At 36.9% G+C, this 26,377-nt stretch overlaps 1 protein-coding gene across 17 annotated transcripts in view; it reads left to right on the top strand.

Moving 5' to 3' along the window:
• Positions 1-26,377, top strand: part of CCDC15 (coiled-coil domain containing 15) — an 82,989-nt gene that overhangs the window by 27,770 nt on the left and 28,842 nt on the right. For 10 of the 17 annotated variants that reach the window (XM_038535774.1, XM_038535767.1, XM_038535775.1 and 7 more), the window contains 2 exons: positions 831-923; positions 2,637-2,740. In XM_038535774.1, the coding sequence (XP_038391702.1) occupies positions 831-923; positions 2,637-2,740 (197 nt within the window). Of the gene's footprint in view, positions 1-830; positions 924-2,636; positions 2,741-14,661; positions 14,834-22,154; positions 22,291-25,866; positions 25,922-26,377 lie in introns of those variants that run through there. The other 7 variants (XR_005359104.1, XR_005359103.1, XM_038535770.1 and 4 more) reach the window with 5 other exon arrangements.

Here is a 26,377-nt window from a genome sequence, read left to right as displayed (position 1 = left end):
TCCCTCTGCCTGTGTCTGTGCCTCTCTCTCATTCTCTCTCTCTCTCTCTCTCTCTCTCTCATGAATAAATAAATAAAATCTTTTTAAAAAAGTAATATTAAGCTTACATTTCTAAAAGTTAGAGGTCATACTTTGACCAATAACAAAGTAGGTGTACCAAGTTATGTCATAAGGCTTTTCTAGTAACATGGGGGGCGGAAATTAGCTAGTTTTAATCACTTGATGTTATAATATTTTCAGATTCTTATTTGAACTCATACCCACCAAAAGAGTTATATAAATTGAAAATGATTAGATTTGAGATAATAAGGAATCTGGCTTTATATCCTGGATTCAATCCTAGGCAAACTCAGATTTCAAGTGGCCACTTTAGAAGAACTTTTATTCTGAACTTTTTTTTTTTTCCTAATTTATTTGTGAGAGACACACAGAGAGAGGCAGACATAAGCAGAGGGAGCAACAGGCTCCCTGCAGGGAGCATGATGTAAAACTTGATCCTGGGACCCTGAGATCATGACCTGAGCCAAAGGGAGACACTCAACCACTGAGCCTAGGTGCCCCTCATTCTGAACATTTTGATTTGTTATTAATTGATCCATGTTTTTGACCTGAGTCATTTTCTTTAGTTTATTGGTTTTTATTTGGTTTATTCCTTCTGAATCTGTTTCTTTCATTCTTTTAGAATTTATTTTATTTTATTGATTTTTTATTTGTTTTTATCCAATTGAGGTTAAGGTTGAGGGAGAAAATCAATTGGTGAAGATATCAAAAGCATGTATAGGACTAACTTTTGGCAGTTTAGTCACTTTGTGTGACTGGACTTCTAACAGGTTTATGATGAATATCAATCAAGATTGAACACTGAATTCCAAACTCCCCTGACATTTCAGTCTGGAGTAGATCAAGAAGAAGACAAGAAAGAGGTATGTAATGATAATCGCTCTTGGACACCAATATTTCTACTATAATAGTACATGTGAAATTGGGAATAATTTCTTGTGTTCTTGCACATTAAGAGCTAATACTGCAAATTCCATGGATAAAGGCAAAGAAGTTACTTGAATCATTGTAATGTGTTGAACTTTTTTTTTTCAGGCTTCTAGGATTTAGGATACCTTAATGTAAGATCAGAGATCTGATCCTAGCGAATTTTTCCCATTAGTATGTATTTATCACAATAACTTAAAGGAAGAGTTTTAACTTATGACTTCCTTTTCATTTTTAAGATTTTATTTATTTATTCATGAGAGACACACAGAGACACAGGCAGAGGGAGAAGCAGGTTCCCTGAAGGGAGCCTGATGCAGGACTTGATCTCAGGACCCCGGGATCACACCCTGAGCCAAAGGCAAATAAATGCTCAGCCGCTGAGCCACCCAGGCATCCTGACTTCCTTTTTTTCCTCCTCAATCTAAAGTTAGTTAAACCAGCAGTTTTTAACACTGCCCACATGCCAGAATCAGATGTGGAGCTTTTTTCGAAATACAAATGCCTGGACCCAAACAGATCTATTAGATCCGTATGTGCAAAGGTAGGTTTGGGGCATCTTGTGTTTTTAAAAAACACCACTGATGCTTGTGTTGGCCTCAGAATTAAGAATCAGCTATTATACTTTTAATAATTTTTACCAGAAGGACATAAGCTACTCAGAGGGCAAAACCATGTCTGTATGTACACTAGTGCCCTTTGAGTAGCTCGTGTCCTGCGAATGTATAAACCCACAGGGCAATAGCACTTGCTTTTATTATATTTGTTCCTCCGCCCTTTTTTTAGAAGTGGGACAGAGGGAGAGGGAGAGAGAGAATCCCAAGCAGGTTCACGCCCAGCATGAGCCCAACATGGGGCTTGATCTTACAACTCTGAGATCATGACCTGAGCTATAATCAAGAGTAAGTCATTTAACCACTTAAACTATACAGAAGCCCCTATACTTGTTCCCTTTTAAAGTATGGTGCTCAGATATTCCTCAGTCCTTCTTCCTTCTTACTATATTAAGCTAGGCTTAGAGTTTACTTTTGTGTTGTAGTTTCAATTTTGAGAGGCACCTGGGTGGCTCAGTGGTTTGAGTGTCTGCCTTTGGCTCAGGTCATGATCCCAGAGTTCTGGGATCGAGTGCCACATCCGGCTCCCTGCAGGGAGCCTGTTTCTCTCTCTGCCTATGTCTCTGCTTCTCTCTCTTTGTCTCTCATGAATAAATAAATAAAATATTTTTTAAAAATTTCTTTTTGAAAATTTAAAGTGACTATTGTTTTTTTATAAAATACCTGTCACATTCTTTCCTTGGCCCTGCTTCTTTGGTACAGATTACTTGGGAACACAGAGTAAATATAGTAACATATCGTATCAAATACAGTTATTTCCTCAAGTGCTCTTGACAAAGGACTATAGTGAGGGCAAACTAAATTAGTACTTCTTTCTCTGATTTGTCTGTAATGTTTAATAGCTATGTGCTTGAGAATATAAAGCTCTTGCTGTATGTGATATTATCCTAGGTCACCATAAAATGGAAGGAAGTTAAGGACTTAATTTCATGTGACTTTTGTATCACATAGTATGTCTGTGGCACAGGCGTATTGTCCTTCCTGGGAAAGTCCTCTGAGAGCCGAATCTTAACAATTTTAACCTCTTTTCTTTAGCGTCAAAAGCAATACCTGAGATATAGACGACTTTTCATGGATATTGAGAGAGAACAAGTAAAAGAACAACAAAGGCAAAAAGAACATCAGAAGAAAGTTGAAAAGTAAGTTCTTTGATCCTTATTGTGAGCCTTAAATTACTAATTAGGATGATTATGAAAGCTAAGTTTTAAAAATAATCAGATAAAAAAATAAAAACAATCAGGCAGTGGTTTTGTCTTTTGATCCTTAGTAGAAACAACTTTTTTCATATGGATAGAAGTATGAAAAGGTAATAAAGGTCTATGGTTTTTTTTTTTTTAAGATTTTATTTATTTATTCATGAGAGACACAGAGAGAGAGAGGCAGGGACACAGGCAGAGGGATAAGCGGACTCCATGCAGGGAGCCTGACGTGGGACTCGATCCCGGGTCTCCAGGATCACACCTTGGGCTGAAGGCGGCGCTAAACCGCTGAGCCACCTGGGCTGCCCAGGGCTATGTTTTTTTAATAGACTTTTTTTTTTTTTTAACTGTTGTAAGTTTATAACAAAATTAAGCAGAAAGTACAGAGATTTTTATTTACCCCCTTGCAGTATACATGGTCTGCCCCCTCCACTGTCAACATCCTGCATCACAATGGTACAATTGTTACAACTGATAAACCTCCATTAGCACATTATAATCCATATTTTACTTTAGGATGCACTCTTGTTGTTATACATTCTTGTAGATTCTGACAAATATATAATGACATATCCACATAATATAATATCATACAGATAAGTTTTACTGCCCTAAAAATGTTTTGTGTTCCAGCTATTCATTTTTCTTCTTCCCTCCCCCCCAGCCCATGTCAACTACTGATCTTTTTGCTGTCTCCATTGTTTTTGCCATTTCCAGAATGTCATACAGTTGTTATACAATATGTAGTCTTCTCAAATTGTTTATCTTCCACTCACTAATATACATTTAAGTTTCCTCTAATACCTTTTCATGGTTTGACAGCTCATTTCTTTTTAGTTCTGAGTAATATTCTATTATCTGGTTGTACCACAGTTTATCCAGTTACCTTCTGAAGGACTTCTTGTTTCTTTTCAAAGATATGGCAGTTATAAATAAAGATGTTTTAAATATCTATGTGCAAGATTCATGTGGGTGTATGTTTTCATGTCATTTTGGTAAATACCAAGTAGTATGTTTGCTGGATTATATGGTAAGAGTATGTTTACTTATGAAAGAAACTACCAAACTTTATTCCAAAGTACCATTTTGCATTTCTGTCAGCAATGAACAAAAGCTCCTGTTGCTTCAGATCCTCTCCAGCATTTGGTGTTAGTGTTTTGGATTTCAGCCATTCTAACAGTTGTGTAGTAGTATCTCATTGTTGTTTTAGTGTGCAATTCCCTAATAACATGATGTGGAACATGTTTTCATATGCATTTTCTTTGGTGAGGTGTCTATTTAGGTCTTTGGCTCATTTTTTAATTGGGTTGTTCTCTTATTCTTGAGTTTTAAGAGTTTTTTGTAGTTCTGGATAATTGTCCTTTACCATTTTTTTTTTTTCATAAGTATTTCCCCTCATCTGTGGCTTTAATTCACATTCTTTTGACACTGTCTTTTGGAAAGCAGAAGGTTTTAATTTTAATGAAGTCCAGCTTGTAATTTTTTTTTATGTATCATGCCTTAGGTATATTATCTAAAAAATTATTGCCATACTCAAAGTCACCTAGATTTTTCTTTTTTTTCCTTAAGATTTTACTTATTTATTTGAGAGAGAGCATTGGGGTGGTAGAGGGAAGGTCAGAGGGAGAAGGACAAGCAGGCTGCCCCCTGAACAGGGAGTCCAATGTGGCTGTGTCCCAGGACTCTGAGATCATGACCTGAGCCGAGGGCAGGCGCTTAACCGACGGAGCCACCTAGGCACCCCTCACCTAGATTTTTTTGTGTGTTGTCTCTTAAGAGTTTTATCATTTTGTGTTTTACACGTAGCTCTATGATCCATTTTGAGTTAATTTTTATAAGGGGTATAAGGTCTGTGTCTGGATTCATTTTTCTGCACATATTCATTTGTTCCTACCCCATTTGTTGAAAAGACTATCTCTGCTCTATTGTATTGCATTTGCTCCTTTTTCAAAGATCAGTTAACTATATTTATGTAGGTCTATTTCTGGGCTCTCTGTTCTATTCCACTGACCTATTTGTCAATTCTTTGGCCAATACCACACTGTCTTAAAAGAGAAGTGATGCATGAGAGACTCACTTTAGCTTTAAGGACACATACAGGCTGAAAGTGAAGGGATGGAAAAAGATACTCCATGCAAATGAGCACCAAAATAGAGTGGGAGTGTCTATCCTTATATCAGACAAAATAGATTTTCAGTTGAAAGAGTCACAATAGACAAGGTCGTGTATAAAGGGGTAAATTAATCAAGATGATATAACAATTATAAATATTTATGCACTCAATATCAGAGTATCTAAATGCAGTGCTCACTTTGGCAGCACATGTAGAGAGTACCTAAGCAACAACAAATCCAAATAGAACTGAAAGTTTCATACCTTAAACAATGGATAGATCATCCAGACAGAAAATTAATAAGGAAACATATGTTTTGAACAGCCCTATAGACCAAATGGGCCTAACAGACATATGCAGAGCAATCTATTTAATAGCAGTAGAATACACATTCAAGAACATTCTTCAAGATTGATCATATGCCACTTTGGCCATGACACAAGATTTTTTTTTTTTTTTTTTTTTAATTCATAGAGACACAGAAAGAGAGAGAGGCAGAGACACAGGCAGAGGGAGAAATAGGCTCCACGCAGGGAGCCCGACATGGGATTCGATCCCAGGTCCTCAAGATCACACCCTGGGCTGCAGGCGGCACTAAACCGCTGCACTACCAGGGCTGCCCCCATGACACAAGTCTTAACAAATTCAGTGATACATTGAGTATAATACTCAATCAGTGTATCATACTGATTGAGTTGTAGTTGTTGAACCTTCCTTGCATCCTTGGAATAAATCCCACTTGATTCCAGTATAAGATCCTTTTAATGTAGTGTTGAATTCAGTTTGTTAGTATTTTGTTGAGACTTTTCACATCGATATTTGTCAGGGATACTGGACTGTAATTTTATTTTCTTATGGTGACCCCATCTGGTTTTTGTATCAGGGTAGACCTTGCAATGAGTTGGAAAGTATTCCTTCCTCTTCAGTTTTTGGAAGAATTTGGAAAGGACTGGTATTAATTTTTTAAACGTTTAGTAGAATTCACCAGTGAAGCCAGGTCCAGGGTTTTTGTTTAATGGGAAGTTTTTGATTACTGATTCAGTCTCCTTACCTGCAGTTGGTCTGTTTAGATTTTTTATTTCTTCACATTTCAGTCTGGATATGTTGCATGTTTTTAGAAATTTATTTATTTGAGTCCTCTTTTTTTTTTCTCCTGGTTAAAATAACTAAGCATTTCAATTCTGTTTATCTTTTCAAAGAATCAACTCTTAGTATCATTGATCTCTACTTTTTTCCTGTTCTCTATATCATTTATTTCTGCTCTGATATTTATTATTTCCTTTCTTCTGGCTAACTTTGAGCTTAGATTGAAATTATATCCAGTTTCTTCCAAACACATTGGTATGTAAGTAGAAATTAGTAACGAGGAAAATTGGAAAATTCACAAATATATGAAAGTCCTGCATTAACAAAATGGAAGATAAAAATCATGTGATCATCTTAATAGATGCAGAAAAAGCATTTAACAAAATTCAATGTCCATTTTGATAAAAACTCTCAAGAAACTGATATAGAGGGAATGTACCTCAACACAATAAATCCCTACATGACAAGCCTACAGCTATTACACTCCACGGTGAAAAGCTGAAATCATGGGGTGCCTGGGTGGCTCAGTTGGTCAAGTATCCAACTCTTAGTTTTGGCTCAGTTCATGATTTCATGGCTCTTGAGATTGAGCCCCTGTAGGGCCCCACACTCACTGGGGATCTGCTTGAAGATTCTCTCTTTTTGCCCCCCCCCCCCCCTTACTCGCCCCTGTGCTCTTGTTCTCTCTCAAATATTTTTTCAAAAAAATAAAAGCTGAAATCTTTTCTTTTAAGATTGGGAACAAGACAAGGATGCCCACTCTCCCTACTTATATTCAACTTCGTACTGGAAGTCCTAGCCAGAGCATTTAGGCAAGAAAAAGAAATAAAAGACATCCAAATTGGAAAGGAATAATCAAACTGTAACCATTTGCAGATTACAATATTATATATGGAAAATCTTAATAACTCTACAAACACTTGTCCGAACTAATAAATGAATTTAGTAACTCCTGTATTTTGTAGGATACAAAATCAATTTACAAAAATCAGTTGTGTTTCTATATACTAACAATGAACTATCAGAAAGAGAAACTAAGAAAATAATCCTTTTTAAAAAAATTTTATTTAGTTATTCATGAAAGACAGAGAAAGAGGCAGGGACACACACAGGCGGAGGGAGAAGCAGGCTCCATGCAGGGAGCCCAACGTGGGACTCGATCCCGGGTCTCCAAGATCGCTCCCTGGGCTGCAGGCAGGGAGCCATCCAGGCTAAACCGCTGAGCCACCCAGGGATCCCCAAAAATAATCCTATTTACAAAACTTCAAAAAGAATAAAATACTTAGGAAAAAATTTAACCAAGGAAGTGAAAGATCTATATACTAAAAGCTGAAACATTGATGAAAGAAAGCAAAGATGACGCAAATAAATGGAAAGATATTCCTATCTCATAAATTGGAAGAAATAATATTGGTAAAATGTTCATACTTTCTAAAGCAATATACAGAGTTAATGCAGTTCCTATCAAAGTTCTAGAGCAGAAACAGAAAAGACCATGCCAAATCTAAAATCTGCATGGAGCCACAAAAGACCTTGAATAGTGAAAGAAATCTTTTTTCTTTGAAGATTTATTGGTTTATTTTAGAGAGAGAGAAAGAGCACATATGCATGTAAAGGGTAAGGGGCAGAGGGAGAGAAAGAATCTCTAGCAGACTCCCCACTGAGTGCACCCCCGCCCCCAACATGGAGCTGGATCCCATAACCCTGAGATCATGACCTGAGCTGAAATCACAAGTTGGATACTCAACTGCATGAGCCACCCCGGTGACCCAGTGAAAGAAGTCTTGAGAAAGGAGAACAAAACTGGAAGTATTACACTTGCTGATTTAAAGCTGTATTACAAAGCTGTAGTAGTCCAAACAGTATGGTAGTGACATAAAACAGATACACAGATCAATGGGACAGAATAAAGAGCCCAGAAATAAATCAGTAAATTTACGGCCAAGCAGTCTGGCACATTTCCCTTACAATGGCAAAAGGATAGTCTCTTCAATAAGTGGTGTTGGCAAAACTAGATATCCACATGCAAAAGAATGCCCATAACTTACACCATCAAAAGTCAACTCAGAATCAATTAAAGACTTGACTATAAAACCTGAAACTATAAGACTCCTGGAAGAAAACATAGGGGTATGCTTCTTGACATTAATCTTGGCAACGATTTTTGAATATGACATTGTAGTAAGTACAGCACCAAAGCTAAAAGAATCAGGTGGAACTGTATCAAACTAAAAGACTTCACTCAGTATAGCAAAGGAGATAGTCAACAAAATGAAAAGGTTACCTGTGGAATAGAAGAAAATGTTTGGAAAGTATGTACCTGATAAAATGTTCATATCTAGGTTGATGAGGAACTTACAGTTCAATAGACCCAATTAAAAAATGGTCAAAGGACCTAAATAGACATTTTTTCAAGAAGACATACAAATGACCAATAAGTACTTAAAAAAGTGCTCAACATTACTAATCAAGGAAGTGCAAATCAAAAACATAATGAGATATCACATCATTTGAATGGCTGTTCTCAAAAAGATAAGAGATAAGTGCTAGCAAGGATGTGGAGAAAAAGGAAACTTGTACACTATTGGTGAGAATGTAAATTGGTGCAGTCACTATGGAAAAATAATATGGAAGTTCCTCAAAAAAGTAAAAATAGAACTACTGTATGACCCAGCGATCCCACTTCTGGGTATATACCAGGAAATCAAGTCACTGTCTCACAGAGGTATTTGCACCCCCATGTTCATTGCAAGATTATGCCCAATAGCTAGGACATGGAAAACTTTTTAAGTGTCAACAGATGAATGGATAAAATGTGGTACATATAAATTGGAATATTATTCAGCCATGAAAAAGGGAAATATTGCTGTTTCTGCCATGGATGAACCTTGAGGCTTTATGCTAAGTGAAATAAATCAGAGAAAGAAATATGTTATGACCTTACTTATGTGGGAAACCTAAAAAAATGAACTCATAGAAACAGAGATAGATTGGTGTTTGCCAGGACCTGGGGGAGTGGGGGAAATGAGATGGTGGTGAAAGGCTGCAGACTTTCAGTTATAAAGGAATTCAGGGATCCAATAATGTACAGTACTATATCATATACTTAACATTTGCTAAGAGAGTAGATTTTATATGTTCTCATCACACACACAAAAGGTAAGTGTGAAGTGAGAAAAGTTTTAACTAATACCGTGGTAATCAGTCCACACTTTATATGTACATGAAATCATTGATATATATTGTACACCTTAAAGTTATACAATGGTTTTGCCAATTATTTCTCAATAAAGCTGTGGGGGAAAATGTGAATTCCAGAGCAAAGACCTCACTTCTGATCCATCCCTGAGAGTGATTCTGCATTTATTCAGCAAACATTAATGTGGCATTTTTCATATCATGGGACTGTCCTAGGCATAGGCAGTACAAAGATAAATATAATGTAGTTCCTCTTCTTGAGGAATCTAAGGTGGATGGGGGAATAATTGTATATAAACAAGTAGTATAATTATTACAATAGAAGAATTAGGAAAAAAAATAGAAGAACTAGGTACAGAGTCCCTGTGAATACAGAAGAGGGATTACTGATTCCATCTGGAAAGTCAGAGAAATTACTACATTTCTGTTGGCCTAGATGGATAAATATGTGTTCATTGGGGAAGCAGATAAGGATGGTGAAGTAGAAAAATAACCATAAACTGAGAGTGGAAGCAAATAATCGTATTCATACAGAGTTTTATAATTTAGAAGGGCTTTCATACATTATTTCATTTGGTATTTTCCAACAATCAAACATTTATTAAGAGTATGGCACATACCGAGTAGTGCATTATATGCTGAGAATATTAAATACGAATATGTGGTAGGATAGTGGTTCATAGCATAGTCTTGGAATCAAATAGCCCTAGGGTTAAATTTACAACTTGTTAGCTGTATAACCTTCAAAATGTTTCTTTCTTTTTTTTTTTTTTTAAGATTTTATTTATTTATTCATGAGAGACACACAGAGAGGCAGAGACACAGGCAGAGAGGGAAGCAGGCCCCGTGCAGGGAGCCCGATGCGGGACTCATCCGGGGACTCCAGGATCACACCCTGGGCTACAGGCGGCGCTAAACCATTGCACCACAGGGGCTGCCCTGTTTCTTTATTTCTGAGATTCAGTATTTTTAATTATAAAATGAGGATTATAATCCCTGGCTCCTACGTTGTTGCTAGAATTAAATGGAGAAATACATGTAAAATACTTAACATTGTATTTGGCACTTAATAAAAACATGATAAATAGTACCTTTTATGGCCATGATGATGATAGTGGTGGTGGTGGTGATGATGATGATGATAATGATGGTGATAGTGGTGATAATGGTGGTAAATAGGATGATCACCAAAGGAGGCCAGACAAACAGAAAAGAGATGAAAATAATAATTATAATGCTACATGAGAAGTAAGGCAGAGACGGTCTCAGGTGGTCAAGAAAGGCTTTATATATAGATAGGTTAATACTCAAGCTGGATCTTGAATCATGAACTGGAATTTGCTAGATGGTTATAGAAATTAGTATGAAGTATAAGATATGTGTGGCAAATGGTATGAAAACTGGGGGAGGCTAAATTGGTGGAAGTAAAGGGGCAGAGGGGCTATCAAAAGGCTGTTGGAAGATTTTAAGACTAAGTCTTTTGTCAGATTTGTGTTTTAGAAAGATCATTCTGGTCAGGAGAAGACAGAAAACTAAGGCAGAGTCTAGTTAGTAAGTTATTTTAGTAGTTAAGGTAGGATATGATGGAGACATTGGGAACAGAGTCATATATTTAATAAAATTAAAGAAATAGAATCCATAGGACTCAATGACCAGTTGGGTTTGGTGTTGAGAGGAGTCAAGGGTAGTTTCTCACTTTATTCTTGGATAACTAAATGGTAGGATCATTAACAGGTATGCAATGGCCACAGAAGAACTAGATTTGACAGAAAGCTAGCAAGTTCAGTTTAGGACATTGAATGTGAGAAGCCTGTGGAACATTAAGGGAGGGCTGACTTACACACATTTGGGAATAAGGAACTAGAGTTCTGGCAGCAATGAGAACTTAAGATTTCTTTAGGAATTTTCAATATTTGTTTCAACATGAATTGGGACTAAGCACAGAGCTACTTCTGAGGGACAGATAACCAAGAGGAGCTTTCGTTGGTCTTTGGGCACTGAATTAGCAAAATTGGAAACTTTGAGGAGTCTCAGACACTTGGTTAGTTTTCTCCTCAAGACATTTGCCAAATCTAAATATGTGCAGTAAAGAAGACTAAAGGTCTAAGTTGAAAACTTCTGGGAAGCAGAGAAAAATTTTCTATAATGTTATAGTACATCTGGAGTTCAGGACCCACCAGGGTGAAAAAGGGGAGCTTGGACCCAGTGAATATCCCAGTTTTCAATCAAAAAGAGACTGAATAGTGGGCAGCCCAGGTGGCTCAGCAGTTTAGCACTGCCTTCGGCCCAGGGCGTGATCCTGGAGACTCCGGATCGAGTCCCACGTCGGGCTCCCTGCATGAGCCTGCCTCTCCCTCTGCCTGTGTCTCTGCCTCTGTCTTTCTCTCTGTGTGTCTCTCATGAATAAATGAATAAAATCTTTTTAAAAAAAGAGAGACTGAAGAGTTCTACAGGAACATGGAGAGTTCTACACTAACAAGATGGTCTAATGGTTCTAACCAACTGTAGAATAAGCCTTACCTAAACTCTAAAGCAGCCTTGATTCTGCTGAGTGCCTGACTGGAATAAGGTGATGAACCCCGCATTCTCTGCCTAGCAGAGATAAGGGTGAGCTTTTTCTGGTCATAGATAACATCATTTGGAGTTTCTAAATTTTTTTTTTTTAAGATTCTATTTATTCATGAGAGAGAGAGAGAGAGAGAAGCAGAGACACAGGCAGAGGAAGAGGCAGGCTCCATGCAGGGAGCCCGATGTGGGACTCAATCCTGGGACTCCAGGATCATGCCCTGCATTGAACACAGGTGCTAAACCACTGAGCCACCAAGGGATCCCCTCTAAATTTGTTTTAAAACAACATTCAGCATTCAATCAGAATTTTTTAGGCATGTCAAGAGATAATACCAGATGACCAAAAGCCAAAAGGAAAAGAAACAACAGAAGCAGACTCACAGATGATTCTGTATTGGTATTAGCAGACAAGGACTTTAAAACTGTTGACTAATATACTCAAGTAAATAAAGGAAAAGATGAAGAAAAGAGATGAAGATATGCAGAATTTCACAAAAGAACTGGAATCTATAAAATAGAATAAAATAGAAAGTCTGGAGTTGACAAATATAATCTTAAAATAGGAACTCAGTAGGTACACAATGAGATACCACTTCATTCTCATTGGAATAGCTTTAAAAAAAAAAAAAGAACAACGAACTTAACAGTACCAGATATTGGCAAGGATATAGACTAGTTATAACTGATGTATTGTTTATGAAAGTGGAAAAGAGCATAACCCCTTTGGAAAACCATTTAGTATTTTATATAGTGCAACATACATCTACTACTAGATATTTCCTCAAGGAAAATGAAAACATTTATGAAAACACTGAACAATGATAAGAATATATTCTTTTTATGTGTCCATGGCACACTTACCAATATTGATTATTTCCTGGGTTATTTTTCAGAGTATATTCTCTGACTATAGTGATGTTAAGTTAGAAATTAATGAGCAGTACGTTTTAAAAGAATTCTGAGTCAAAGATAAAGTTACAATGGAAATTATTAGGAAATGCTTTGAAGGGCAGCCCCGGTGGCGCAGCAGTTTAGCGCCGCCTGCAGTCTGGGGTGTGATCCTGGAGACCCGGGATCGAGTCCCACATCGGGCTTCCTGTATGGAGCCTGCTTCTCCCTCTGCCTGTGTCTCTGCCCCTCTCTCTGTTTCTATGAATAAATAAAATCTTAAAAAAAAAAAAAAGAAAAGAAAAAACGCTATTTAAAAAAAAAAAAGGAAATGCTTTGAAGAGAATAATAAGGAAGGTAAAACATATCAAAACTTGTCAGATGTAGCTAAAGCAGTGCTTAGAAGGAATGTTGGAGCCTTTAATTGCAATTATCAGAAAAAGTAAAAAGACTAAAAATCAATGTTTTAACTTTCCATCTCTAAAAAGCTAAGAATAATAGCAAATCATACAGGAAGAAAGAAGTCATAAAGAGCAGGAATCAGGGGCACCTGGGTGGCTCACTTCGTTAAGAGTCTGCCTTTGGCTGGGGTCATGATCCCAGGGTCCTGGGATTGAGCCCTGCATCAGGCTCCCTGCTGCTCCCTGCTCAGCAGGGAGCCTGCTTCCCCCTCTCCCTCTGTCTGTCACACCACCCTCCCCCCCCCCCCCGCTTGTGCTCTCTCTCTCTCTCTCACTCTGTCAAATAAATATATTAAATATTTTTAAAAAGTGTTTTTTTTTAAAAGAATGGAAATCAATGAAATAGAAAACAAATGTACAATAGAGAAAATCAACAAAGCCAAAAACTGGTTCTTTGAAAATTTAGTTTTGCCAGGGATATACCACCTTTACTAATCAGTGAAAAAGAAAAGATGGGAAATACTACCAATATTAGGAATGGAAAAGGAATCATTGCTACAGAGCCTAGAAACATTAGATGATAATAAGAAGACATATGAACAATTCCATGCTAAAAAAAATTTGATCATTTTGTTGAACTAGACAAACTCCTTTAAAAATAAAAAACCAAACATGGATGCAAGAAGAAATAGAAATCTGACTCATCCCATATCACTTAAAGAAGAAATCAGGGACGCCTGAATGACTTAGTGGTCGAGCTTCTGCCTTTGGCTCAGGTTGTGATCCCAGGGTTCTGGGATCGAGTCCTGCATCGAGCTTGCCTCAGGGCATGCTTCTCCCTCTGCCTATGTCTCTGCCTCTTTCTGGGTCTCTCGTGAATAAATAAATAAAATCTTTTTTAAAAAAAGAAAGGAAATGAGTTATTTTTTAAAAAAGATTTTATTTATGGGACGGCTGGTTGGCTTAGTGGTTGAGCATCAGCCTTCAGCTCAGGGCATGATCCTGGTTTCCCAGGATCAAGTCCCACATTGGGCTCCCTGCATGAAGCCTGCTTCTCCTTCTGCCTATGTCTCTGCCTCTCTCTTTGTGTGTCTCTCATGAATAAGTAAAGTTTTTTACATAAAATATTTATTTTTTTGAGAGATAGGGAGAGCTCACATGCATGTGAAGGGAGGGACAGAGGGAGAGGGAGAGAGAGAATCCCAAGCAGATGCTTTGCTGAGCAAGGAGCCTGATGCAGAGCTCAGTCTCATCACCCTGAGATCATGACCTGAGCCAAAATCAAGAGTCAGACTGAGCCACCAAGTGCTCCCAAAATTAAATCAATTATTATAAGATCTGTCCAAAAAGAAAAATTGATGTTCACATCCAGGCTCAGATATCTTCACTGGGGGATCCTTGCCAAATATTTAAGGGAAAAAACAAGTTTTACATAAACTATTCTAGAGAATGGAAATGGAGAATTCTTCCCAAATAATTGTAGAAGGCAGCATGATCTTAATACCAGTCTGACAAGGACATTACAAGAAAGCAACATTACAGACTGATTTCTCTCATGTACAGAAATGTAAAATTACAAGTGAAATAGTAGCCTACTCTCCTTCCAGGGGCCCTCTTGTGTTCTCCTGCCCTTGGAACTTCTCCCTGGGCTCCTGCCTCCTGTCCCAGAACAGCTTCTTGAATACCCCTGAACTTTTCCCAAGCCATGGATCCAATGGAAACAAAGCTTTTTATAATACCAATGATGATGAAAAAAATGTCTAAAATAAAACATTCCAAGATGTTTAAGAATTATCTTTGAATACTGGAAATATTTTTTTTCTGTTCTTTATGTATTTCATAATTTTTCAAATTTTTTATCATTAATATATTTGACTTTGAATGCCAAAGCAATATCTGCAGCAGCCCCCTACTAGTGAATATACTGTTTATTTTCTAATAGAGGACTTCTGAAATGTTTATGTGGCAGTACACTGGTGAGAATGGTTTCCTTTGAGGTGTTTAATAGTTTCTTTTTTTTTTTTTTTAATTTTTATTTATTTGTGATAGTCACAGAGAGAGAGAGAGAATAAGGCAGAGACACAGGCAGAGGGAGAAGCAGGCTCCATGCACCGGGAGCCCGACGTGGGATTCGATCCTGGGTCTCCAGGATCGCGCCCTGGGCCAAAGGCAGGCGCCAAACCGCTGCGCCACCCAGGGATCCCTAATAGTTTCTTTAGTATGTTTTTATTCTCACATGCTTTTTCTCCCCCTGAGATATAATATTATTGTCTTAAAAACAATTTGACAAAAATGACTGCAATGAAAAAGTGTGTGTATGTGTTTTGAATTGAGGTAGAAGCTTGGAAAAATCCCCATGATGTTGTCTAGGATAACTTTCAGCAGGATTCTTTTTAAATATTTCAAGGATCTTTTCTTAATGTTCATTAGGACCATAATTACATAATCTCCCTGGATAACAATTTCAGAATCTAAGGACGTTGGCTCTCAGGAAGTTAATTCTTATATGTAGGCCAGATTTGTCTTACTATAACCTAGTCATTTAGCCATAATTAGGATCTGATCTGCATCAAAAATTCTTTCAGTTTTCTAGTGCCCATGTATGTGTTTTACCAATTCATCAAGCAAAAGAACAGAAATTTAGTTCAGTTTATATAACTGAAGCGAAGACATCCCTGCTGTGGGTGTTTTATGTCTAACCTAAATCTTCTTATGACATGCCTACCACATGGCATAGTCAGTGGGGAATTCTTCTTTAGCTATATGCTGACCTTCTTTGAAAGCTTTTCTGCTTAAGGCTTTTGTTTTATTGCCATTTTCTCACTGGATAATCTTTTTCTTCTTTGATTTATACTCTTGACTCCAGAAAAAATAGGAAGGCCTCTGTCTTACAGATGGCATCAGAAAATTAAATCTGCTGTCAGTCGTTTGCAAATAATTAAAAATTATTTTTTTGCCTTTTCCTTGTTGAAGAAACTAAATCATATATGCCTTTTTTGCATGGAGGATATGATTTAACTTAAGGACAAAACCACTTTAACAGCATTCTAAAATGAACATACATCTGTTTTCTAAGCAGGAATTAATAATAACTGCTTTACCTCACTCAGTTGTTATAAAAATCAAATGATAATGTTTTCATTCATTAATTTAGAAGCAATTTATTGAGTATATTATTTTTTTGAATATATTTATTGAGTATATTATTATTTAGCAGCAAATTATTGAGTATATTATTATTTAGCAGCAAATTATTGAGTATTTTTTTTTTAATTTTTATTTATTTATGATAGTCACAGAGAGAGAGAGAGAGAGAGAGAGAGGCAGAGACATAGGCAGAGGGAGAAGCAGGCTCCATGCACCGGGAGCCCGACGTGGGATTCGATCCCGGGTCTCCAGGATCGCGACCTGGGCCAAAGGCAGGCGCTAAACCACTGCGCCACCCAGGGACCCCCTATTGAGTATATTATTAATTGATATACTTGATGGCTAGACTTAGGGTTGTAAAAAATGAAAGTCTGCTCTTCAAAGATCTTACTAGATAGATTTCACTCATGAGTGAGGAAGCAGATAAAAGGATAGATAAAAGGATAATAATAATACCATATTTTAAGTATTACAAGACAACATAGCATGTCGTTAAGAACATTCAGAGATATGTGTTCAAGTCCCACCTCTGCTACTTACCAGCTGTGTGACTTTGGGAAAGTTACCTCAATAAGCCTCAGTTTCTTCTAAGACAGGGATAATAGTGTCATAAACCTCATAAAGTTGCTGTGAGGATTAAATGAGGTAACATGTAAATGTGTGTAATCTGGCACAGTGGCTGCTCCATAAATGTTAGTTGCCAAGTGTTTAAGGAAAAAATAACACCAAGTTTTACATCATTCCAGAGAATGAAAAACCGGGAATACTCCCTAAATAATTATAGACACCAGTATAGCCTTACTGCCAGCCTGTTAAAGACATTACAAGAAAGCAGTGTTACAGACTAATTTCTCTTATCAACACAGGTATATCATTAGAAGAAAGAATTGCAAGAAAATATTGGATTGTAGAGACTGTTTTGAACTCAGAATTGGGGATATGGTTGTAGCAGAAGGCTACAACCTGGGCTGAGTTTTGAAGGATTAGAAGCAGTAGTATGAGACAAAATTGTAATTGGGTTGGAGAAAAGAGTGGATGGGAATCTTAGGTAAAAGGAATAACATTGTAAACGCAGTGACTTGAGAGAATATGATACTTCTGAGATGGATATGATTAGAACTAAAAGAATGGCAAGAGGTGAGTCTTAAGAAATAAAGACAAGATCATAAACAGCTTTGTATGTCACAGAAGGGATTTGGAGTTTATCCTGAAAACAGGAGCCACTTAGGGCATTTTGGGGAATAGATAAGGTGACTCAGACTAAGTGTTAGGAGATTATTAATAGGGTAATATACTTGGGCAGCCCGGGTGGCTCAGCAGTTTAGCGCTGCCTTTGGCCCAGGACGTGATCCTGGAGACCCAGGATCCAGTCCCACATCAGGCTCCCTGCATGGAGCCTGCTTCTCTGTCTGCCTCTCTTTCTCTCGGATAAATAAAATCTTTAAAAACAAAAAACAAAAAACGGTAATATACTTAGAAGATGAGAGGTGAAATTGTTTGTTTTTTTAATTATTATATAAAGTCCTTACTTTGTGTCAAGTGCTTTACAAAGATTATTGCCTCATTTAATTGATACACAGTTCGGCAGGATAACGGTAGCTGCCATTCATTGAGTGTTTATAATGTGCCAGGCACAGTGTTGTTTTAGAGGCGTTAGCCCATTTATACTCACCTCAGTAACCTTATGAGGCAAATAGTATTATTCTATAGAAAATGAGCCCTAGAGAGGTTGAGTAATTTGCCTAAGATTAAGATCACACTTAGCAATGGCAGAACTGGAATTCAATCTCCCATTTATTGGATTCTATCACCTAACCTCTTTGAAGCCTGTAACACCACCTTTCATATAAGCCAGGGCCAGCGAGGCAATACAGAGGAGGCAATTTTAAGAGCATATGATAGATAAGATTTTGTCAGCAGAGAATTCAGGGTTAAGCCCAAGGTTTATGGCTTAGGTCACCAGATAAAATCTAAAATAGATCTGCCTGGAAGGAGGTAGATGTGGAGAGGATAAGTTTAGTTTGGGGGCATACTGGGTTTGAGGTGCTTAAAGGAAATCCAACTAGAGAACCCAGTAGGAAGTATTATGTTATTTTTAATAATGATTTCAGAAATCACTAAGGAAGAATTCGTATCAGAATCAGGAAGTGAGCAGACAGAAAGGTTGAACAGAATAACAGGATCAACAAGCAAAGATTTAGACCTGCTAGATTAGACTTTAATCCTGTTGTTCTAAAGAGGAAGATTTCTTTCATGTCTTTGAGATCTAACAGGGCACCTCTTTAACCCCTGAGATAAACCTGTACTTTAATCTTACAAGCAGAATTCCTTTTATTTGAACATATTGGGGTTGACAGATTTCTGGTTTGGGAAGACAAGAGTCCATAGAGCCAAAAAGATAGGCCTCATTTTTAGTTTAAGTCTGTATTTTAGTTTTAACTTTGTAAAGGATTAGCGGTGTGGCCTTATCATATGGAAGGTGACTGAGTGACAAGTTTTTGAGTTGTTGCAATTATAAGACTTTTTAAAATGCAGTTTGCCTGTTATATTATCTTTAGGATTCTTCCCAGGATATAAATGTTGACCTATACTTGTTATTTAGTTGTGCCAACACATAGCATAGCAAATTTGCCAATAGCATAGCAAATTTACCAACCAATTTGCAATGGTTGGTATGTTTTGTTTTTCCTCTCTTTTATTGAAAGTCTGTACTAGTTTCAGAATATCTTTTGGCATAACTGCTTATAGCTGCATTCACTTCAGTGCTCTGGAAAAAAACAGTACATTGATATGTTGATTTCTGACCTAGTTTAGTTTCTATTGTGTATCAACTGAAAGTTATATTTACACAAAGTTATATATATATTTTTAATTTTTATCTATTTATGATAGTCACACAGAGAGAGAGAGAGAGAGAGAGAGAGGCAGAGACACAGGCAGAGGGAGAAGCAGGCTCCATGCACCGGGAACCCGACGTGGGACTCCATCCTGGGTCTCCAGGATCGCGCCCTGGGCCAAAGGCAGGCGCTAAACCGCTGCGCCACCCAGGGATCCCCCACAAAGTTATATTAACACAAGTTGTATTTACAGCTTCTTAAAAGTGTCAGAGAAGAATGAGAGCTTGTTTATAGAATAATTGTTTATATCAATTTTGTAAGTTAGCTTTGTCATTTTTGATTTTATGAACCTTTCTGAAACTACTATATGGCAGTAGTCCTTAACCTGAGAATCTGACCAAAGCTGTGGGTTCTTTTCCCAGAAAAATGCCTTTGAGACATTCAAATGGAGTTGTCAGACTGGCAGGTAGTTAATAGGTTTAAACCTCAGAGGAACTGTGATGGAGTTGTAGCTTTTACAAGGTACAGGTATTAGTGGGTGGTAACTGATGCAGATGGCATACATAAAGTCACCTGGGGAGAAGTTATAGCACCAGAAGTGGAGAATGCCTAGGTATATTGCATTTCTGCTTATGTACTATGACTTTTGGAGGGCCACAGACTATTTTTAATATCTAATATTTTTTGCTCTCTCAAATCCGTTTTTGCTACCTTGGGTACAATATTGCTCTCATTGAGAATGAATGTGCTAGATGGATTAAATGACCTGTAGGCCACTATTGACCTTTGAGAGAGTTGTTTTGGTGGAGTGATTGATGGGCCTCAAAGCCACATTGGAGTAGGTGAGGTGATCAGGAAATAGAGACAAAAAGTCCAGACAACTCTTACAAGATGTTTGACGTAAGGAATAACTAGGGAGGTGAAGGTGCTGAGTCCATCATTTCTAGTAACTTCTGTTACCAGATCTAAAGTGTCAACATTTGCTGCTGACGTGTTTCCTTAGTTCTTAGTTTACTTGTTTAGAGAATAATTGGTATAGACAATTATACCAGTAACTAAGCTTTTCCATTGTCATTCTCTTGGTTCCATTTAAATTTCACCATTGAAAACCTCAATTTGATTCATTACTTACAGAAAAATCTTTTACCACTTGCCATTTTCACAGCATAAGGAGTTATTGAACTAAGCAAATATAAATGTCCTCAAAATATCACTTTTCTTTACTGGCTGTCTTTGGAATCCAATCTCTATGTAGATCCCTAGCCAGGACCACCTTCATGATCTTAGGCTCATCTTTTAACTTTTGTACTCTTCTAATCTTTTCCTGTTATTCTCTTGCTTATTTCACACATTATATTTTAAGTGAGCAAGTTGACATCTATTTTAAGGTCAGTTGTGAATGATGAGTATGTGCTTGTTTTGGCCTTCCACATACTATCTTTCTCATATTCTCATTACCTTTCTCCTAATCCTGCTACACTGTCTTACATGCCTTTAAATCTTCATTTTCACTGATATGAAAACGTCTCTCTACCCAAGTTGCAATATTGAGACTTCTTGCTTAATAACTCTATTATGGTTTTATTTTGCATTTGAGTTTGAATCATATGATAAAGAAAGATATGTTTATATTTCATACTTGAGGGATATTCAATTTAGACCTACAGTTAGAGCTCAGCAAAGAATGGCAAGTGTGGGAGAACACTTGTAAGAAAATCCTTTTTTTCACTCTGCTAGAGATGGCCATGATTAGTGGTCAGAATCTGGATGGATTGAGTTCCATATACAGTACGACTAGAATCTCTTGTACTTTTCCAATGCCTGATCTTTTGGCCTTTGTAGGATGGTTTCCTGGTTTTTAATACATACCTGTGTTAATCTAACTAAAAGGAAGGCCATAATAACTCCTGGAGTAAATAGCTTGCCACAAATGGATAGAAGCCCAGAATTTTCAGCAGTCCTTGTATGAGTGTGAACTGGCCTCATACTACTATTCAGAAAACAATAGTTCTTTGTTTCAGAGTAATTTTTAGCAATTGACATCAGCATGTATTTAAAAGTTTTAGTCTTGAATCAGTCCTATATTTTAACAAATGCTCATTACTTAGGTTTTCTGATATTTTTCTCCATGAGCTACTTATTTATTTCCTCTCTACTTGTTAGGTGGGCTTTTAAAAAAATAAATACAATTAGTGTTCAATAAACTACACATATTTAAAGTATAAACTGTGATGTTTTCATATGTGTGTGTGCATGTGTGTGTGTATATATATATATACCATAGTCAATATACTGAACATATCTATCATCCCCAAGAGCTTATACTCATGCCCTTAGTAACCTCACGTTTTTCTCCCTCCCTGTCTCCACTTCCCTAGGCAATCACTGGTTTGTTTTCTGTCACTATAGGTTAGCTTGCATTTTCTGAAATCATGATGATTCCGGTCTCCAAGATCAGGTTCTTGAGTCTCAATGTCCTAGAAATGAACTTTGAACTGGAGAGAAAGAAAACAGGCAGAGTTTATTGGAGATAGCTTGGATACAAGGTAGCTGATAAGAAAGAGGAATGTTACTACCCCTCAAGGGGTACCATGTATGGTTCTGAAAGGCACTTTTCAGGCATGAGGGGCTAGGGCTGGGGAAATGTCCTTTAGTCTCTGGATCATTATCTTCTGGTCACTCTATAGTGGTCACAAGACAGTCATAGGATGCCTTTTACCATGGTCAGCATTGTTCAGGGTACCTGAAAAATAGAAATACTTGTGCAAGCCAACTTTAAATTGTTACTTCTGGGTAAACTGTTTCTTTTGTTTTTGTTCAGCCAATCATTACTCACTAACAGTTGTTACTTGCTTATTTGTTCTCTTTCCCAGAAGGAAGTATTTGTCTTTAAGTGTATGGAATACTTAACTCTTGCTTGAGACCAATGGCTTTATAGGAATTTTCTCTATACTGCCTCAATATAATACTGTACTCAATACTGTACTCTTGTGCCCATCTTATTTTATTCAACATAATTATTTTTAGATTGATCCTTGTACTATCGAGTGTTCATTCCTTTTGGTTGTGAAATAGTATTCCATTTTATGGATTGACCACACTTTTTCCATTCATAGCTTGATGGACACTTGGGTTGTTTCCAGTTTGGGTCTGTTAGAATAAAGCTGCAATGAACATTCATGCACAAGTCTTTTGAAATATGATCCTTTTCTCTTGGGAGTATACCTGGGAGTGGAATGGTTGGATCATATGGTAAGTATATGTTTAATTTTTTAAAAAACTGTTGAACTATTTTCCAAAGTGGTTGTACCATCTTATTTTACCACCAGCAGTATGAGAGAGTTCAAGTTCTTTTATCTTCATCAGTGTTTGGTATTGGGTATGGTCAGTCTTTTTTTTTTTTTTTTTTTCTTTATTACACATTTAAAAAAAAAAATTTTTTTTGGAGTTCAATTTGCCAACATATAGCATAACACCCAGTTATCCGAAGGTTGTGGGTTATTGTTAAGCTGGTCAGTCTTTTTTATTTTAGCCATTTGATAAGGTGTGTTGTGGTGTCTCATTGTGGCTTTAGTTTGCATTCCTATATGACTGAAGATGTTGAGCATCTTTTCAAGTGTTTATTTATCATCTGTATATCATTTTTGGTGGTATGTCTGTTTAAATCCAAATTTTTTAATTGTCTTATTATTGAGTTTTAAGATTTCTTTAATGTAATCTGGATATGTCTTCTATCAGATATATGCTTTGCAAAGATTTTCACCCACCCTGTGAAACCCTGTGGTTTATCTTTTTATCTTAACATTGTCTTTCAAAGAGTAGAAGTTTTAAATTGTGATGAGGACTCATTTTTCAATTTGTTGTTTAATAGATTTTTTAAGAAATTGTTGTCTAACCCAAGGTCACAAAAATTTTCTTTTTTGTTTCTTCTAGAAAGATTATTCTTTAAGATTTTATATTTAGATCCATGATTCAGTTTGAGTTAATTTTCATATATGATATGAAGGAGCTTTTTTTGCATACATATATCCATTTGTCAAAAAAGCTGTCCTTTTGGGATGCCTGGGTGGCTCAATTGGTTAAACTCTTGGTTTTGGCTCAGGTCCTGATTTCATGGCTCATGAGATCAAGCCCCACCTTGGGCTTCACGCCCAGTGGAAGTCTGCTTGTATAGTCTCGCCCTCTGCCCCTTCCCTGGTTCCTGTACACTCTCTCAAATCAATAAGTAAATCTTAAAAAAAAAAAAAAAAAAGGTTATCCTTTCTCCACTACACTGCCTTTATGCATATGTCAAAAATCAGTTGTGCAACAAACAAAAGAGAAAATTGATAGGCTGGACTTCATTAAAATTAAAACCTGTCAAGTGGAAAGCAACTCCAGAATAGGAGAATATATTTACAAATCATATATCTAATAAGAGACTTTTATTCAGAATATATAAAGAACTCTTACAACTCAGTAGTAAAAAGCAACCCAATTAAAAAGTGGACAAAAGGAGGGATCCCTGGGTGGCTCAGTAGTTTAGCACCTGCCTTCGGCTCAGGGCGTGATCCTAGAGTCCTGGGATTGAGTCCCACCTCGGGCTCCCTGCATGGAGCTTGCTTCTCCCTCTGCCTGTGTCTCTGCCTCTGTGTGTGTGTGTGTGTGTGTGTGTGTGTGTGTGTGTGTTCTCATGAATGAATAAATAAAAATCTTTTAAAAAAAAGTGGACAAAGGATTTAAATAGAACTTCTCCCAGGAAAATATATAAATAGCTAATAAGTACTTAAAAGGATGTTCAACATCAAGAGTTATTGGGAAATGCAGATCAAAACCACGATAAGATACCATCTCACACCCAAAGTATTACTATTATAAAAATAACAAATAGTAGCAAGTGTTGATGAGAATATGGGGGAATCAGAATTCTCATACACTGTTGGTGGGGATTGTAAAGTGGCATAGTTGTTTTTGAAAAATAGTTTAGCAGTTTCTCAAAAGGTTAAACAGATTTACTATATGACTCAGCAATTCCGCTCTTGGATATATAACCAAGAGAACTGAAAATGCACATCCCAACAGAAACCTGTATACATTTTCATAGTAGCATTATTCATAATAGCCAGGAAGTGGAAGCATCCCAAGTGTCCAAGAACTGATGAATAGATAAATAAAAGGTCGTATATCTGTACAGTGGAATATTAGCAATAAAAAGGAATAAAGCATTGATCCATACTACAACATAGACAGACTTTGAAAACATCATGCCAAGTGAAGGAAGCCAGTCACGAAGGCCACATATTGTGTGATCCCATTGTATGAAATGTCTAGAATAGGCAAATCTACTAGGTCTGGAAAAGAGAGTGTGGAGAGTGACTGTTAATGAATACAAAGTTTCTTTTGAGTATAAGATTTCTTTTGGGAGTGATGAAAGTGTTCTCAAATTATATTATGGTGATGGTAAGCTTTATAATAATTCAAGCTGTATCTTAGTAAAGGTATTTAAAAAGTGAGTTGTCCATATATGTATTGGTTTATTTCTGGACTTTCTCTTCTGTTGCATTGATCTATTTGTCTAAATATTCCTACCATGCTGTTCTGATTAGTGTAGTTTTGTGGTAATGCTTGAAATCACATAGTGTTAGCCCTCCATTTTTCCCCCCAGATCTATTTTGGCTATTCTAGGCCCTTTGTATTTCCATATAAATTTTAAAATAAGTTTGTCAGGGGATCCCTGGGTGGCTCAGCAGTTTGGCGCCTGCCTTTGGCCGGGGGCGCGATCCTGGGGCCCCGGGATCGAGTCCCGTGTCGGGCTCCCGGCATGGAGCCTGCTTCTCCCACCTCCTGTGTCTCTGCCTCTCTCTCTCTCTATGTCTATCATAAATCAATCAATCAATTAATCAATCAATCTTTAAAAAAATAAGTTTGTCAATTCATACAAAAAGCCTTCTTGGATTTTTTTATTTTTTATTTTTTTTCTTGGATTTTTAAAAAAGATTTATTTATTTATTTTAGAGAGAGAATAGGGGGTTCAGGGAGAGAATCTCAGACAGACTCCCCAGTGAGCACAGAGCCTGATGTGGGGCTGGATCTCATGACCCTGAGATCATGACCTTAGCTGAAATCAAGAGTCAAATACTTACCTGACCAAGCCACCCACATGCCCCAAGACTTCTTGGATTTTGGTTGTGATTGTGTTGAATCTATAGATAATTTGGGGAGAATTGGGAAGAAATAGTTAATGATAATTGAGTTTTCCAGCTCATGAACAAGGTATATCACTCCATTTATTTAGCTCCTCTTTAATTTTTCTCGAAGTTTTCAGTGTATAGGTCTCTCATGTCTTTTGCCATATCTGACCCTAAATATTTCATATTTTTGGTGCTATGTAAATGATATTTATTTTATTTCAGTTTCTGATTTTTTATTGTTGTGGGTATGTAGAGATGCATAATTGATTTTTGGGTATGGATCTTATACCCTTATTAAGCTCACATATTCATTGGAAATTTTTACATGGTGATCATAACATCTTCAAAGACAGTTGTACTTCTTCCCTTAAATCTGGTTGGCTTTTATTTTTCTTTATTGCCTGATTATACTGGCTGGAACCTTCAGTACAAGGTTGAATAGAAGTGCTCAGAGTGGACAATCCTTATCTTAGGAAAGCATTTAGTCATTCATCATTAAGTATGATGTAAGCTGTAGTTTTTACCTGGATGCCATTTATTAGACTGAGGAAGTTTTTCTCCTCCTGGTTTGTTGAGAATTTTTATTAAGAATGGATGTTAGGTTTTGTCAAAAAAATTTTTCTCTAGTGAGATGATCATATTAATTTTTCTTTTTTAGTTTGTTGATATAGGAATAACATTGTTTGGGACACCTGGGTGGCTCGGCGTTGGGCTCCTGCCTTCGGCGCAGGGCGTGATCCTAGGATCTGGGGTCAAGTCTCGCATCGGGCTCCCTGCAAGGAACCTGCTTCTCCCTCTGCCTGTGTCTCTGCCTCTCTCCCTCAGTCTCTCATGAATAAATAAATCTTAAAAAAAGTAACATTGAAAAAAAAAGAAAAAAAAAAGAAAAAAAAAAGTAACATTGTTTGATATTTGGATGTTAAACTAACTCTGTGTTCCTGGGGTATACCTCAGTTCGGTGATAATGTATAATTCTTTTAATTGATTAGATTTGCTTGAAATTTTGTTTAGAATTTACATCTGTGTTCTAAAAGATACTGACTTGAACTTTCCTTGTAATATCTTTGATTGGTTTTGGTTTCAGAGACTGATAGAATAAATTGGGAAATATTCTCTCCAATTTTTTGGCAAGAGTTTATATGGAATTTGTATTATTTCTGTCTTAAATG

The sequence above is a fragment of the Canis lupus genome, chromosome 5, assembly GCF_011100685.1.
Source record: "Canis lupus familiaris isolate Mischka breed German Shepherd chromosome 5, alternate assembly UU_Cfam_GSD_1.0, whole genome shotgun sequence".
NCBI lineage: Eukaryota > Metazoa > Chordata > Mammalia > Carnivora > Canidae > Canis > Canis lupus.
This window is presented reverse-complemented; position numbering and strand designations above follow the sequence as displayed.